The following is a 14858-nucleotide window of genomic DNA, read 5'->3' on the forward strand; positions in this document are numbered from 1 at the left end:
ATACAGTATATTTTCATATAATCTGGTGTTGTGTTTCCTTTGTGGTGGGGATATTGCATCACATGTGTGTGTGTGTTGTGCAAATGCTTTACACATTGCCTCCTGCTCGTGCCAAGCTACCAAGGGGGTGAGCAGGGGTTATCTTGGACGTGTAACTCCCTTGCCCTGACTAGAGTGGGTAAGTTCTGCCTGGCTGAGGTGCATACCCTAGCCAACCAGTAACCCCATTTCTAACAAACCAATAAAATAAATCTGGCCAAATAACGTAATCTGGGAAAAGTGCATTAATTAACACACTTTTGCACAATTAGTACTGAAGGTCAAATTTCTCACAATATTGTGTAATTGACTTGAGAGAACCATAGCTATTCTTACAAAGATTACATTCTTGAATCAGTTGACACCATTAAAAAACTGAGGACTTCACACAGAAAGTTTAGTTATTTTGAAATATCTCACTTCATAAATGTAACTCCTCGTGTTCGGCATATCGTTACATTATTTTCTTACCAACTACTGCACATTGTAAAACTGCACGGCATAAACTGTAAACACAGGTCCACGGAGTAGTATATGCTCTTTATTGTTAAGAAAGGGGAAGGTCATCCTGACCAACTTAGGCGCCTTTCTTTCAATGACCACGCTCCATACAATGCTAGTATACATATTGCCTGCTGCTCGTGCAACACACGGTCAAAAGCATATATATGAAATGCCTTACAGTTCCCCGGATGAAAGGCGTGTTGGGTATACGATAAACGGCCTGATCACCATACAAATAAGTGCCTTTCAGTCCTTACAAGAAAATGCCAGATGTGTGCACAGTCCATAGACCTTATGCTGTGTCACCACCCTCTGCAGCTCTGACTCACCTGTGCTGTCAGCACCGTGCGGTGACGTCACTGCCTTTCCCTGCCCATCACCCCCTCTTTCTCCTCTCGGTGATTTGCATATCTACCTTTGTTGAGGCGGCGTTGGCCCAATCAGAAGGCGCGAAGTCGCGTGGCCTCAGGGTTCTGTGGCTGGCTCCGCCCTTTCCTCCTCCCTCTGGCTGCGGCAGGGATCCGGGAGCCTCGGGCGGCTGTACCGGCTGAGACGACTCTTGAAAGAGTACCCGCTGCCCTGCGCCCGGTGGCAGCTGCACGGACCGCACATTCGCGCCTTGGACGGGGACACACGGGAAGCCTTCAATAACAGTCCGGAGCAGGTTCATTTCATCCGTGGGGACATCGACGTGCTCAGGATGGTTTGCGGAGGCTTCCACTGCTCCAAGAACTCGCTCTGCGCGTTAAACCTCCTGTATATAGTGAGTGTCGCCACACCCGCCTTTCACTCTGCAGTCGTTTCTTTCCTTTTATCTTCGCCACCATTCCTATTTGTTCAGTTCATTGCCTCTTCCTGCCTGGCCCAATATATCTCGCTGTTACCAGGGATCCTATTCCCATCACTCCTTTCTCATTTTCCCCCCACGAGTATTTCATTGCGACCCTTGTGTGCACCTTCGCCTACCTGTCTCTCCCCACCCTCATTGACACGTTTTCTTATTTCCTCCAACAGTTCGTGGAGACATCCATTGTGCTCCATTTATGTTTTATCTCCAGTTTCCTTCCACCGTTTTCCTTTTTCACGTCCCCAGTTCTCTCTCCCCCCCCCTTCTTTCTTCACTCATGTCATATCTCTCCTTCTCCTCCTTCTATACTCCCTCTTATTCTCATTTATACTCTATTTTTCCGTTATCCTCTTCATCCCTGTTAGCATTGTTTTTCTCACTCTTATAGTCTCTGCCGCTTGTCCCTCCCTACTCTAAATGGTTTTTATATTTAGTTCTTACCCCAAAACTACTTTTATTCAGTGTACTTTTTATGTTTTGTTCAGTGTCACATTAGCTTTCGAAATGTTGACTTCATCGGAGTTCGCATTACCGTTCTGACATTTATTTAACTTCTCTGGCGCATCTTTCGCTCATTCGTTTGACACCGCCTTTGTTCCTTCTTTCTTTCCAAGCACAAGTGTCCCTCCCGCTTCTCCCTCTGAACCCATCATGTCCTCTAATGCTGCACATTCGTGCCTTAGCTCTGCCTTAGTTATTTCCTGCCTTCCAACAAAACAATGCCTACTTCCTTCCCTTTTTCAAATGTAGTTATTTATTTCTCTCTGACTCTCGACTACATGTGCAGTAGCCCTCCATGGCCCAATAGAGCGAGCGGGGTTGGGGGGTACCGGGCGCTTGGGGCGCAGTGTGTTTGGTGAGAGGCGATGTGATAGTCCATCACAGAGGGATTGTTCGAGAAACGTTGATTGAATAGCATGATGTGCATTTAGCAGGCCATGTTTTAATACCTGTCTATTGCAAATATCATCTCCTGTTTTATTTCTCATATCACACAGGTTGCGATGTCGAGTCGAACAGCCAGTGGGCTCCATTTTTAATTTAGTCTATAACTGGTGGTATTGGACTACTTTGAATATTTGTTTTCCTCAGAACATGGCTTGTTTCAAATTCTAGCAATGAGCGGAGGGGAGAGCTGGGTGTGTCAGCACACTCCTGTACATGTGTGTTGATTTCTGAGGTGTGAGCTTGTCCAATCTCCCAAAGTAAAGTGGGGGGTCAGTAACTGACAGCTCTGACTGGCTCAGTGGTCAGCCATGGTGTGTAAGCACATAGGCTCTTGAGAAGTTGGAAGGTAGTGAAAGCAACTTTGGGCCAGATGTATCAAAGGGTTTTACCCAGTCTGTGTCTATGGGAAAATGCTTTAGTACATATGGCCCTTTGTTTGATAGGCCATTTAAAGATACAAGGACGACCGTCACCGAGTTAGTCTGTGTTGTGTTCGGTGTTAATAAAGGTAATCACTACTTCGACAGGGAGGGCAAGGTACAACAAAAGTGGGATTGTTTGCGGTGAGCATGGTTGTCCGTGTGCCTGCTTCTGTGGTTAGTCTTGTGTTCGTGTGTCGGTCCAGATGGGCAAGTGTAATGACACATTTTGATAAGAACCACCGACTACATAAATGGTGTGAATTTAGTTTAACGTAATTGTGAACAAATGTCGTCAAGATCTAGAGTGGATCCGGCCCTAGTTTGGACGCCTGTGATCCCTAGATTGGGCACCCCTTGTCTACCGAGGGAGGTGACGCGCCACTTGAGGAGTGCCTGGCCCTCTGTACCTTTAAGTGATATCGTAGGCTAGCGTCTTGGGTAACTTTACCACAGAGCCACGTTCGGCTGGTGCTCATGTCATGCTTGTGTTTCACTTCTGATCTGCAGGACAGCTCCGAGAGTGATCACCCGATAGACGGTCGGGGTTGTTTTACCGCGGGTATTTTTAGAATGTCAGAACCAGTATCAGTATCCTTTGTGGGCTAGGGCCCCAAATTACTTCAACGCGGCTAGGGGATGCGTTTATGTAAGTGACACAGCCTGTCGCCATTCCTTCTCTAGGGGAATGGGTGGCGGCTTTACCGTCTCATTTTATTGCCGTAGGGCCCTGGTGATGACGAGAGGCACCCCACAGGTGGGAGGGTGTGTGTGTATATCTGTGTGTGGTATGTATGTGTGTGTGTGTGTGTGTGTGTGTATATATATATATATATATATATATATATATATATATATACACACACACACACACTTTTTTTTTTTTCTTAGGTGGGGGGTCATCTTGTGGAATGAAGTATTGATTCCCCTATAAAAGCCTCCTGGGATTGATTTGTAGTTTAATTGATTAGTTGTCGGCTTGTTCTAGCTATGTTATATGATAATAACAGGGTGTCGTTACAAAGCACAAAAGACCCGCGAGTTTTCTGAAAGTCACCTCCCCTGTGTTGGCTCAGTGACTGCTTCCACAACATGATCAGATGACCTCTTTTAGCGGTTGTACATTTTGCTTCGTTCAGTACAGTTTTGACCGTCGTCTTAAAGTCAGAATCACGAGAGATTTATCTCGGTTGGTCCACGCAACCTTCGGGGGTTGTCCTAAGTTTTATAGCCCAGTGTTTGACGATCAATGTGCTCACGTCTTCATGAGACGTGCTGCCAGTAACTTTGCTGGTGTGGAGCTGAAATCACATGACCCAGTAACACACAGACATCAAGGGCAGCAGGCTTTCAAAATTATTTCTATGTTGCTGACTCTCACTGGCAGCCACCCTTCCGGAAGCACGCGTTTCAGTTTGTGACTGTAGGCATCTATATAATCAGATGTTTATCTCACTGAGATTTGTACAGTATGTGCTGGTTACCAAAATTCAATCACATTAACTGCATTTAGTCAGCTGTTCGTCACAGACTTGTTGTTATGTAAATTGGGAGCATTTGAAATCCTGCGACTCCCTGCTCTCGGCACACATTGTAAATGGCTGCGCGTTACTTTCAATAGTAGCGCCTTAGTGCTTGGTTGGCAAGGCAGTAGGCACAAGCAGGGCCTGTTCATTTTCTTTTTTGAGCTCAGACATCACGTAAAGAATGAACTCGGCTAACCACCCAAATTCATGTTCAAGGTTCAGCCCTTATTTCTATTCAAGATTAGAAAATGTACCTCGACCTAGTGAGGGGCGATGAATGTGAAATAATGTATAGTGTGGTCTGTAGTAGCTCTTTGAAGGAAGAACCCAATAAGTGAATCTAGCCTCTTTCACAGCCTGGGATGGGCGGCCTCTTTCTTGTCAGCTCTTCTAAGTCTCTTGTGTTCTTTTCCTGCAGGGTCTGGCCAGCCACCCTGCTCACAGAAGGGGTCTCAAGGCAGCACCATTGTTTTTCCGCAACTAACAATGCAACGTCAGAACTTTCATTGCACTTGGCTAGCGCTGGGAGTCCTGTTCCAATATGTAGGCGCTGTACTTTTCTCCTACAAACATTCAAGCATGCCCTGTCATGCTTCCTGTAAAAATGGCAACGCATGCTCCCAAAATAAAGTATCTTTTGCACAGTCGGCTACTGAGTTGATCATTTGGCATTCCCTATAGCTATAATAAATACAGAATACTGTCCTGAAGCGCGCATATACAAGTGCAAGATTATTTCCTGTCTTGATATGAGCACATAGAATCCAGCTTGGAAGCAGTAATTCAGAAAAAAACAACACATGTGCATTTCTGTTCGGGGCATGTAATTATTTAGCGGGAAGTAGCAGAGAAAGTGAAGTTCTGTTACACCACCATTTCATCCAAATGTCTACTGATAGGTCCATAAAGGGCCTTTGTCAAAGCTGATATTTGATTTAGGTGTCTTAGCAAAGTCGGTGCTCAGTTATTCAGAATATTGAGGACGCCCAGACTTTACTTTGTTAGCACATTGCCCAGTGTACTAGCTGCACACTGTTTAGTTTTCCATTGGGTCTACTCTCTGCATGGTGTTTTTCAAGGCTCTTTCATAACATCCCTTGCTACTTTAATGTGGTTATTCGGTTACATTTTTGACGCAGCGCCATTGGCACCTGTTGGATGGAGGTCTGATGCTGGTTTTAGGACCACGTATTTCAGTGACTCAGTATGATGGAGCTACTGTGCTCTTAAGTGAGGAGCAGTATCTGTTATTTTAAGCAATTCTCATGGATTCACTCTGGTGTTCTTGTCTTTGGGCTCGCTAATATTACGCAGTGGTTGAGGGCGAACACTGAAAACCAAAACGCTAGCGGGATCCAGAAGATGGAAAATCTATTTTGAATTTGAATAGATCACTTGAACTCATATCAGGTTGTAGTGATCAGACTTTAATGATGCAGGCATCATATTTTGGTCTGTGTGAGAGCCATGATCTTAGCTTTCGCCCCTGTGAGAGTCAGGCCCTGAAACGAGAATTGTTTGGAAGTTTGCTGGCACCTGTGAAGGTCATTTAACACGGCTGTGAAGTGATACCTTGTCGATGTGCCCTGTCAAGATGCTACAAGAGTGGGGATCAATTTCCAAAGTAGTTGTGCTTTCTTGAATTTAAGCTACTGTGCCTCCCCAGATGTAGTCTCCCCCTCTCTGACACCCCCTGGCTTGCCCCAGCGCCTCCTCTTCCTTGTGTCTGTAGAACCAAGGGAAGCAGAAGGCATGTGGACACAAGCGCTGCAGTAGCTCAGACGTCTTGACAACAGGGAGGGATTTCTGTTTGATCGGGGCGAGGTGTGATATGAAGGGGTGCAGTGAGTGTCTTTTGTCTTTGGTGTCTAGAAGCGGATCCAAGGGTGAATGTGGACATTAAGATGCCATGTCCTCTTCCTTGGAACACAGCAGGGAACAACTGTCTTCCGCTGGCGGTGACATTGAGACCACAAGCACCTTGAATATCGCTTGCAGATCATTCACAGCATCATCCTTATCGCTCCCCTACCTTTCTTCCTGTGACCTTAAACATAACAGTGCTTCAGCTAGGGTCAACATTGATACTTTATACTAACCTATTGCCTTCAAGTAGGATAAAAGACTGCAGCCTGCCCCTTCAAATCTTTTAGGTGCTTCAAATGCTACCTTGTTCTTCTCCTGCTTAACCTAGCAGGACGTGGATCAGGGACCAGTATTACTCTATGGCATTGATACAAAAAACAACATAAAAAAAAGCAGATTTTTCATTGCACGGACTACCTGTTTTTTGTGCAGTACAGCCGGTATAGTGCTCAAACCATGTTCTCCTCTTCATGAGCCTTTAGTGGAGAATCTTAGCAGCACGTTCGGTTTCAGAGCGCTCCCCCAGCCTCAGGATTTGCCTACTGAAGGAGAAAGAACTCAACAATCTCTTAATAGCCAAACCCACATCCACTGCTCGCCATCCATTGATCTTTAGGCTTGTTAATCTCATGGTATGATCGTTTTTCTCTAGATAGAGAATAGATTAAACCTCTTAGCTTTGGATGTCAGCCCCTTGTATTCACTTTCTACAGTTGGTGCTAGAGAGGAACTTTTTTGTTTGTTTTCCTGTTAGTCAACCTATATATAGATGAGAAGCATGTCCTTACGTGCCTTCTGAAAAGTCCTGATAAAAGATGGGTCTTCATAGGTTGCTATCCCACAAATGCTGTGGGCCCACAATGCCAGTCCCCAAAAACATCATTTAGACCACTAGGTGCACCCCAGACAACTCCTTTCTCACGAAACTGAGACTTGATATTTACTCCCTGGAAGGATAACTAAGTAATGGCCTGGTATTTGTATTTCATGCCTCTGCAGCTCACTTTTGTTACTTCTGGTTTTCATTTGCTTACCATGGTAACATCAGTGCTCCACTTTGGTTGTAGATGGACGCTGGTGTCTTATTCGCCAAACAATACCTGGGTGTTCTAAGCGACTAGAGATTTTAGCTGTTAATGTACTTCACTTGCTCCAGCACTGGTAATTGGGAGCACATATGTCCTTGTATCTCTTTCCAGTGATAGATGGCATCAGAAGGTATACTGATGGATTTAAAAAAGCACATGGAGAGAAGCAAGGTCTGACAACAGAACCACGGGATCGGCGGCCACATTACAGATTGCATGGATATGCTCCCATTCTAAATTTTATTGCTATTTTAGGCCTTTTACTCCAAGCATAGTGGGTGGTTGTGAAAATAAAGTAAAATAGAGACATACACACAGAAGAAATATCCAGGTTTGGTGTCTTTCCTAGGATTAGGGTGAAATTATTTCATACAGTCCATGGTAAAATGCACAAGACTTTCTAACTAATCAGTCACCAGAAGCATGGTTGGTTGTCAATGTCCTCTATACTTCCAAACAACACTTATCTCTATATTTAATGTACTGTATTCATGTTGAATCTATCACTCTGTTCTTCCATTGGTGCTGTTATGTCTGATCTGTGCCTAGTCCCTGTTCTGTGAAGCTGCTGAATTGATAAACAACATAGCCTAAATAAATTAAGTTCAGGTAGAAGGTATTTTTCGGGAGGGAGCTGTTGAGACTTCCTTCTCCTTGACACTATACTTTTGTTCAGGTACTGCAAATTTGTTTGTGAATTTTTTGATTTTGGCATCCTCTAAATAAAGTATTGTGTGCCTCCAGCTAGTAACGTTGTTTGTTGAGGTGCAAAGGACCTGATTTAGATTTCAGCAGTTTACTCTGTTGCAACGCTGACGGATATCCGTCCTCCAAAATATAAATCCCATTATTTCCTATGGGATTAATATTTCAGCAGACGGGGTATCTGCCACAGTTGTGACGGAGTAACCCGTCCAATGAAATCTACATCAGGCCCAAAGTGTTGAATTCCATCTCTTAAGAGTCTCCAAGGGACACACAGTTTGGTTTCGCAAATCACTTACTAGTATGTACAAAGTGCTTTTTTGTCTTTCAAAGTCCGTACTAATGTTGATACACACTCTGGCTTTGGAAGAAGCATGGTAGAAACAGTTTTAGATATCTACCATGTTTTGATTTTGTTTATGAAATTGCGTTCATATGTAGGGATTGCATGAGCCAAGAGTTGCAATGTCAAATCTGGTTTGTAGATCCGCTTCAGTCATTTATTTGGGTCTTTTTCACTTTATAAAAATCAAAGATTACAGGGATGTTATAGTTAGATTCTGAATTTCCTTGCACAAAACCATAGAATTTCAGCAGTTACAGTAAATTTCTATGTTTAAAAAAAAAAAAATCTTTTTCCCAGCTATAACGTTCCTGTAACCATAGTTTTTTTTTTTCAGTGAATTTCTATAGCTTTTGTAACTTAAAGTAATTTTAATTACTTTATGTTTATCCAACCACGGCTGCACATGGCTTTTGGCCTTGGGTGGTAAAGGTTGGTCTCAGGGCCAACCCCCCTACAAGCACCAAATTCTGCACTACGCATGGCCTTTGACCATGCACAGCGGGGTTTGTTCCCCTTTAACTTCCAAACCCTTGCCACTCACGGACAAATTGGAACCACCACCACCCCGGGACAACATATAGATAATATATGGGGTGACGCCCAGTCCTCTGGGACCACCACCTCCATACGGCTACATAATTAAAACTGTTAGGGGGGCCACATGGACCCCCCCGCCACAGGGACCACCACCTCCATAGGGCTACATTAAATAAATATAAGGGTGGGGCATGAGGACCCCAGGGACCAATACCTCCCCAGGGCCAAACATCTAGTTTAAAATGGGAGTGGGGCCTCATGGCCCCTCTCCCTAGGCTGATTTCTGCCCTGGGGATCCCATCTCCTGGGGCCTGGCCACGAGTTCCTGGGTGCGCTGGCCCCACCCAGGGCACCCAGTAAAGTGCTTTGTGGATCACAGGAGGAGGCTCAAAGCCCCGTGGTCCCAGCTGTCTCCTGTGGAAGCAGACCTTGCTCCCGCACACAGAGAGCTGCTGCAAATAACAGCTCCCTGCATGCGGGAGCAATAATTTGATCTCTCTGCGGGCAGGGAAAGAGATGAAATCTGCGCTTCCAGCAAGTGGGACCATTTTTAAAGCTCCCACTTGCTGGAAGTGGAGTGTTTGCTTTTGCTCCACCAAACAAAAGCAAACAGATACTGCCTGAGGGTTGGCACCTCGGGAGTTAGCAGGAGTCGATCATGGGGCTGGCAGTACCAATGGCCATACATGGCTCCAGGAGCTTGGCCGCGTGGCATCCCTCCTTTCTGCACAGGGCTGACCCCAGGGAGGTGGAGGTCCCTGGGGCCATATATGGCCCTTAAAGGGGGGCCGTGCGGCCTCCCTTCTTTAAAAAAAAATATATATTGGCCCATATTTATACTTTTTTTAGCGCTGCATTTGTGCCGCTTTTTGACGCAAAAACTTATAAAATACAATTGTATTTTGTTAGCTTGTGCCGCTTTTGCGTAAAAAAATGACGCAAATGTGGTGCTAAAAAAGTATAAATATGGGCCATAATTTGGCCCCGGGGAGGTGCCGATCCCTGGGACCTGGAGGGTGTTGTGGGAGAGGGGAATCCACGCAACCCTGCATCATTTTTCATGATAACCTTAGGGAGGTGGTGATCCCTGGGTCACAGGGGGTTCATTGAGCCCCTACATGTAATTTTATTGTTGAAGGCCCAGGGAGGTGGTGGTCCCGCAGGGCCCCAGGGCCCATGTGGCCCCTGCATCACCATCGTTGTTGTTGCCCCAGGGAGGAGATGGTTCCCAGCATCCATGGCCCCCTGTATCTTTACTACTTGTAGCCCGGGGGATGTGGTGGTTCCTGGGGCTGGGGGGGGGGGGGGTTCACGCGGCCTCTGCACCATTTTTTATTATAGTTCTGGAGAGGGGGGTCCACGCGCCCCTCACATAATTGTATTATTGTAGCCCTGGGGAGGTGGCAGTCCCCAGGGCCTGCAGGATACACACGGCTCCCAGACCCAGCTACAACTTCAAAGTTGTTGCACCTCTCTGGGCCCAGGGGCATCCATGCGGTCCCCACATCCTTATTACATGTACCCCCAGGGAGGTGGTGGTCCCCGGGGTCTCTCCTCCTTACTAACACCATTAGTATGCCCCCTAGCCCACTGAGGGGCAAAATTAAAAGCAAGTGCAGGAGACTTTTTTTTTTTTTAAGCTTCACCGCAAAATTCATGAATATTCAGGAATCGTACTATGAATTTAAAAATAAAAATGCTTTTTTGTCCTGTCGAGTTCACAGGGGACCCCTAACTCAAGGTTAGGGGTTTAGGGCAAACGTTCCCTGCCCCCCATTTTTGTTTGTTTTTGAGACTTGGCTGAAGCAGAGTCTCAAAATGGCTGCCAACAATTCTTGGTTGAAGTGTTATCAGCAAATAAGATCTCTGCACAAGATCGCCAGTATTCACAAAGTCATTGTGACCCTAGATATACAAATGTGGATTTCCTTTAATTTCTCTTAAACTACTTAACAGATTTACAGCAAATAAGAAAAAACCTGATCTGTTGACAAAAAGCTACCTTTCTGCCAAATTCGGTGTAATTCCATCCAGTGATTCAGGCTGCAGGTGTGTCAAAAGTGGAAATGGGAAACACACTTTTTACCCCTCTTTTTCGCGGCTCACCACTTGATGGATCATCCTGAAACTTTCCATGTACAACAAGATCCTTAGGCACACTCTCTTTTTTGGAACATTTCTTAGTTATCAAAGGGCGCCAAGGATTTAGTCAAGTCAAAAGATGCTTTTTCAATGGAACCTAGTTCCTTACTGTACCTACGGACGACCGCCAACAGTGTGTAGTGTGTGTGTGTGTATATGTATATTTATGTGTGTATATGTGTGTGTATATAATATATATATATATATATATATATATATATATATATATAGTCAGTGGCAAAGCATTAATGGACACATACCTACAAAAACAGATGTAGAATCCAGTCATTTAGCTGGGTAGCAAGTATTAAGAACTGATATAACCAAAAATACAATTCTCCTTTGAAACTTTATGGATGGCTTGAAAGGGTCTGCCCCTTGATGTAAATACCTTAAGTTAATAGTGTTTATCCATAGCAATGACTCACAACAGTTATCATGATCTAGCAGAACAAGCTTTTTTGCAAAGTAGGAAACATGGAGCAGCGGGATGGTCCATGTACAGGCTGGATGTTGAAGGCATATGGAGGGATTGCTCGCCAAACTGGCCTTAGTTACGAGAATGATAATGGAACTTCATGAAGTTTATGTCAGGAACGTTTGCATTCAACACGCTAGGCCCATGTCAGAAATACATACAGATGGTCCATGAAGAAGCAGTGAATAGCTGTGAAGGATTACTAGACTTGACATTAAGTTTCAATACCGCCCTTTTCTCATGTGCTGTTTCTCATTTATGTTAGAGTCCTGAAGACTGAGTTTGTTATAATAGATAATCTACAACTCTGAGCTTCTTGTCTATTCAACAGAAGACCGAGAAATCACATGCATCTAATTTCTGGCAATTTGTTTATTTCTTAAAATCTTTTTCTTGTAGCAAAAGCAAAATAGAGATCATGAGAACCTAATTTAAAAACGACCAAGCAGAAGTTAAGCTGTTAAATTCTTGCAGGATATTCTTTACAAAGCTAAAATTGTTGCCTTCTGGAAAATTGGAGGTCATTCTGGTGATTAGATAAACCTATTGTTTTCAATGTTGGTGTTCTGTGACAGGCATGTTCCACTCTTGCGTTGGAGCTCCTGGCAGGTATTTTATGTTGCACACACTGCTAGATGTTTGCTCAGTTATGGATTTATCCCTCAAATATGGTAGTAGGTGAGTGGTGTTTGTTAAAGAGAAATGCGTTTAGTTCTTTTCTGAACCTTTGAAACATGTTTGTTCTTGAGGAAATTGGTCCATTGTCTTCCCTTAATGTTTTTTCCATCCTACCTTCTGTTGCTTTATCAGCCCTGCATGTTTTGAATTATCAGAATGGTTTGTTGCGGCCAGAACCTTTTCCACAGCAGGGTTTATAGGAGGTAGGCAGGACTTTAAAGATACATTTCACTTCCATTGAAAGCCATTTCATGACAGCCAGGCTTAAGCTCACACTGTTCCACGTCTTGCAGTTTAAGAACAGTCCAGCTTCTTTGTTATGTTCTCTTGGAACTTTAGCGTCTGTTTTTGTGTACACCTGAATACTTGGGGCCTCATTAAGAGTGTGGCGGGCTGGAACGCCGCCTCCTATGCAGCAGTCAGACCGCCACATAACAACCCTGGCGGTACGAACGCCAGGGAATCGCCAGCTTCGCCAGGATCTTGGATTACAGCGGTCTGGCGATAGTGGAGATCCTAATCTGCCTACAGATTACAACCTCGTTCTACGCCAGCCTTTTCATGGCGGTAACATTGCCATGAAAAGGATGGTGGAGAACAGGTGCAGGGGGTCACAGGGGGGGCCTGCACTGCCCATGCACTTGGCATGGTCAGGGGCCCCCCTACCCAGCACCATCTCAGTGTTCACTGTCCGCTTTGCAGACAATGAACATTGTGAGGGTGCTGGTGCACCCTGCTGGCTACAGCATTGCCGCAGGCTCGATTACAAGCTGGAGACAATACTGTAGCCTAGCGGAAAACTCTTAATGGGTCCGGCGGGGAGGTAGCCAGTGTGGCAGCAACCTCCCCGTCAGAAGTTCGGCAGACTGTGCAAACCACCCGTCGAACTCCTAATGAGGCCCTTGGTGTTGCAGTAGTTGAAGTACATGAAAATATGGGTTCTGATCTTGTTTATTTGTGGTTTAATTGGAGCAGTGTCAGAGGCTTTGTTAGTGGGCATAGCTTGTAGTTTGGACTCCTCATCACCGTTTTTAGGAGAAGACTATGAGTAAAATATAAACAACCCAAACTGTCCTAAAGTTCTGTCCTGTAACAGAAACTTTCGAGAATTTCACGAGGCTTTTAGTCTAACATTTCTGTAGATAAGGGTAATGTCTTCTTTTCAACACTCATGTGTTCAAACACTCCTTAATTATGTGCTTCCCTGCACTCTAAAATTGCATAGAAATAATGTTTTTCTGAAAATTATTTAACCGTCGTGCTATCCAAAATAGACCAAATTCAGCTAGATTGTGTTATGCAAGTTTCTTGCTGCAGTGTCTGCCTTTAAGTAATTTGTTTACCCCCCCTTTGAGATCTTACTTGGAGATTCAGGACGGATAATTAAATGGCTGAAGATAATGGTACTTGCCATTCTATTAATGAGCATAGCTGAAAGAATAAAGTAGCTGGATATTAATGGAAGCAGGTCTAACAATGGAGACCGCCTATGGCTAATTATCTTGCACCCAGTAAGTGGATTACCCCCCACTTTACATGGAGCCAAATAACAATTAGAATAAGTAGATCCCGGTGAACCTGAATTACATTTGAGCAGATTTGTGCCATATCCGTGGCATGTGACCGTGCGAAAAGTGAGGGCAAAGGTGATGGTACGTGAGATTTTTCTATTTGCCCGTTGGAAAAAAACAGATACATTGGCCTATAAATAGAAGGATGATTTTTGTTTGACACAGAAATATTTCACTGTGCTGATTTTTAATTGTTTTGTGTCCATCCAGTTGAATAACTAGAGTTTCTCTTTATACAAGTGTTCAATGCTGCGGAGTTTCAACCATTGTTAGCTGCATGAATAGTCTACCACGTGCTTCCAAGGACACTTAATGAATCTGTGATTAATTATCACGTCTTCTGTTCCTCCCTACTGCCTGATTTGATTGCATTTGCAGGACAAAGTCAAGTTCTTGAAGTCTCTTTTCTGCATATGAGTCCTTGGATGCCTCTTTGCTGCTTGGCCTTAAATCGGGACACATGATTGGCAGATTGAACATGAAGAGTACATTTACATGCACAGTACCACTAAATACATATCCTCGTCGTTTGTTTCACCTTAAATTACATGATTCTTTACTTATAAGGGGATATGCCACCCTCAGATTTATGAACCTGTGTATTGAGTTACAAGTTTACAGATATATTGGTGGCAGATATGCATAGCCTATCCCTCTCTTCTGCCTATCGCCCTGCTTATTCCCACACTTCTCTCTCTTTAGCCTCTACATTGCTCAGATACTCTCCTTCTCCACTACGTCTCTCATACTATTTAGTCTGTTACTTTTCCAGTGTCGTCTTTCTTTCTGTCGTTTCTCCGTCCTTGTTTCGTTCCTCTCTCCCAGACTAACCTGTCTAAGTCTTCACTTATTTTGCTCCACCTCTTTCACCCTCTATATTTATCACTTTTTCTTCTTATATATTTAATTTGAGCAGGTTATAAAACCAAACTGTACTATACAAACGTAATAAATCACTCCAGACAATATATCCAACACACAATGATTAACAACTGGAAAAAGCACAAAAGGTCAGAAAAACAGAAGAAAACGAATAACTATTGATGATTAGAATAGGAGATAAACAGGTCGTCTCTTTGTCAAAGTTGCATTGTCTATCAATATACATTGGCCACCACATTTCAGAATAGCAGGTCTACTGCATCTCCAGAAACCATGCAGAGG

At 44.2% G+C, this 14858-nt stretch overlaps 1 protein-coding gene across 1 annotated transcript in view; it reads left to right on the plus strand.

The window, feature by feature from the left end:
* The first annotated feature begins 1058 nt into the window (after window positions 1–1058).
* The window catches only part of TSPAN13 (tetraspanin 13), an 84474-nt gene continuing 70674 nt past the window's right edge, over window positions 1059–14858 (plus strand). The window contains exon 1 of the mRNA XM_069211811.1: window positions 1059–1306. Within this exon, the coding sequence (XP_069067912.1) occupies window positions 1244–1306 (63 nt within the window). The 5' untranslated portion in view covers window positions 1059–1243. The remainder of the gene's footprint in view (window positions 1307–14858) is intronic.

This window comes from Pleurodeles waltl, chromosome 10, assembly GCF_031143425.1.
Source record: "Pleurodeles waltl isolate 20211129_DDA chromosome 10, aPleWal1.hap1.20221129, whole genome shotgun sequence".
In the NCBI taxonomy this organism is placed as follows: Eukaryota; Metazoa; Chordata; class Amphibia; order Caudata; family Salamandridae; genus Pleurodeles; species Pleurodeles waltl.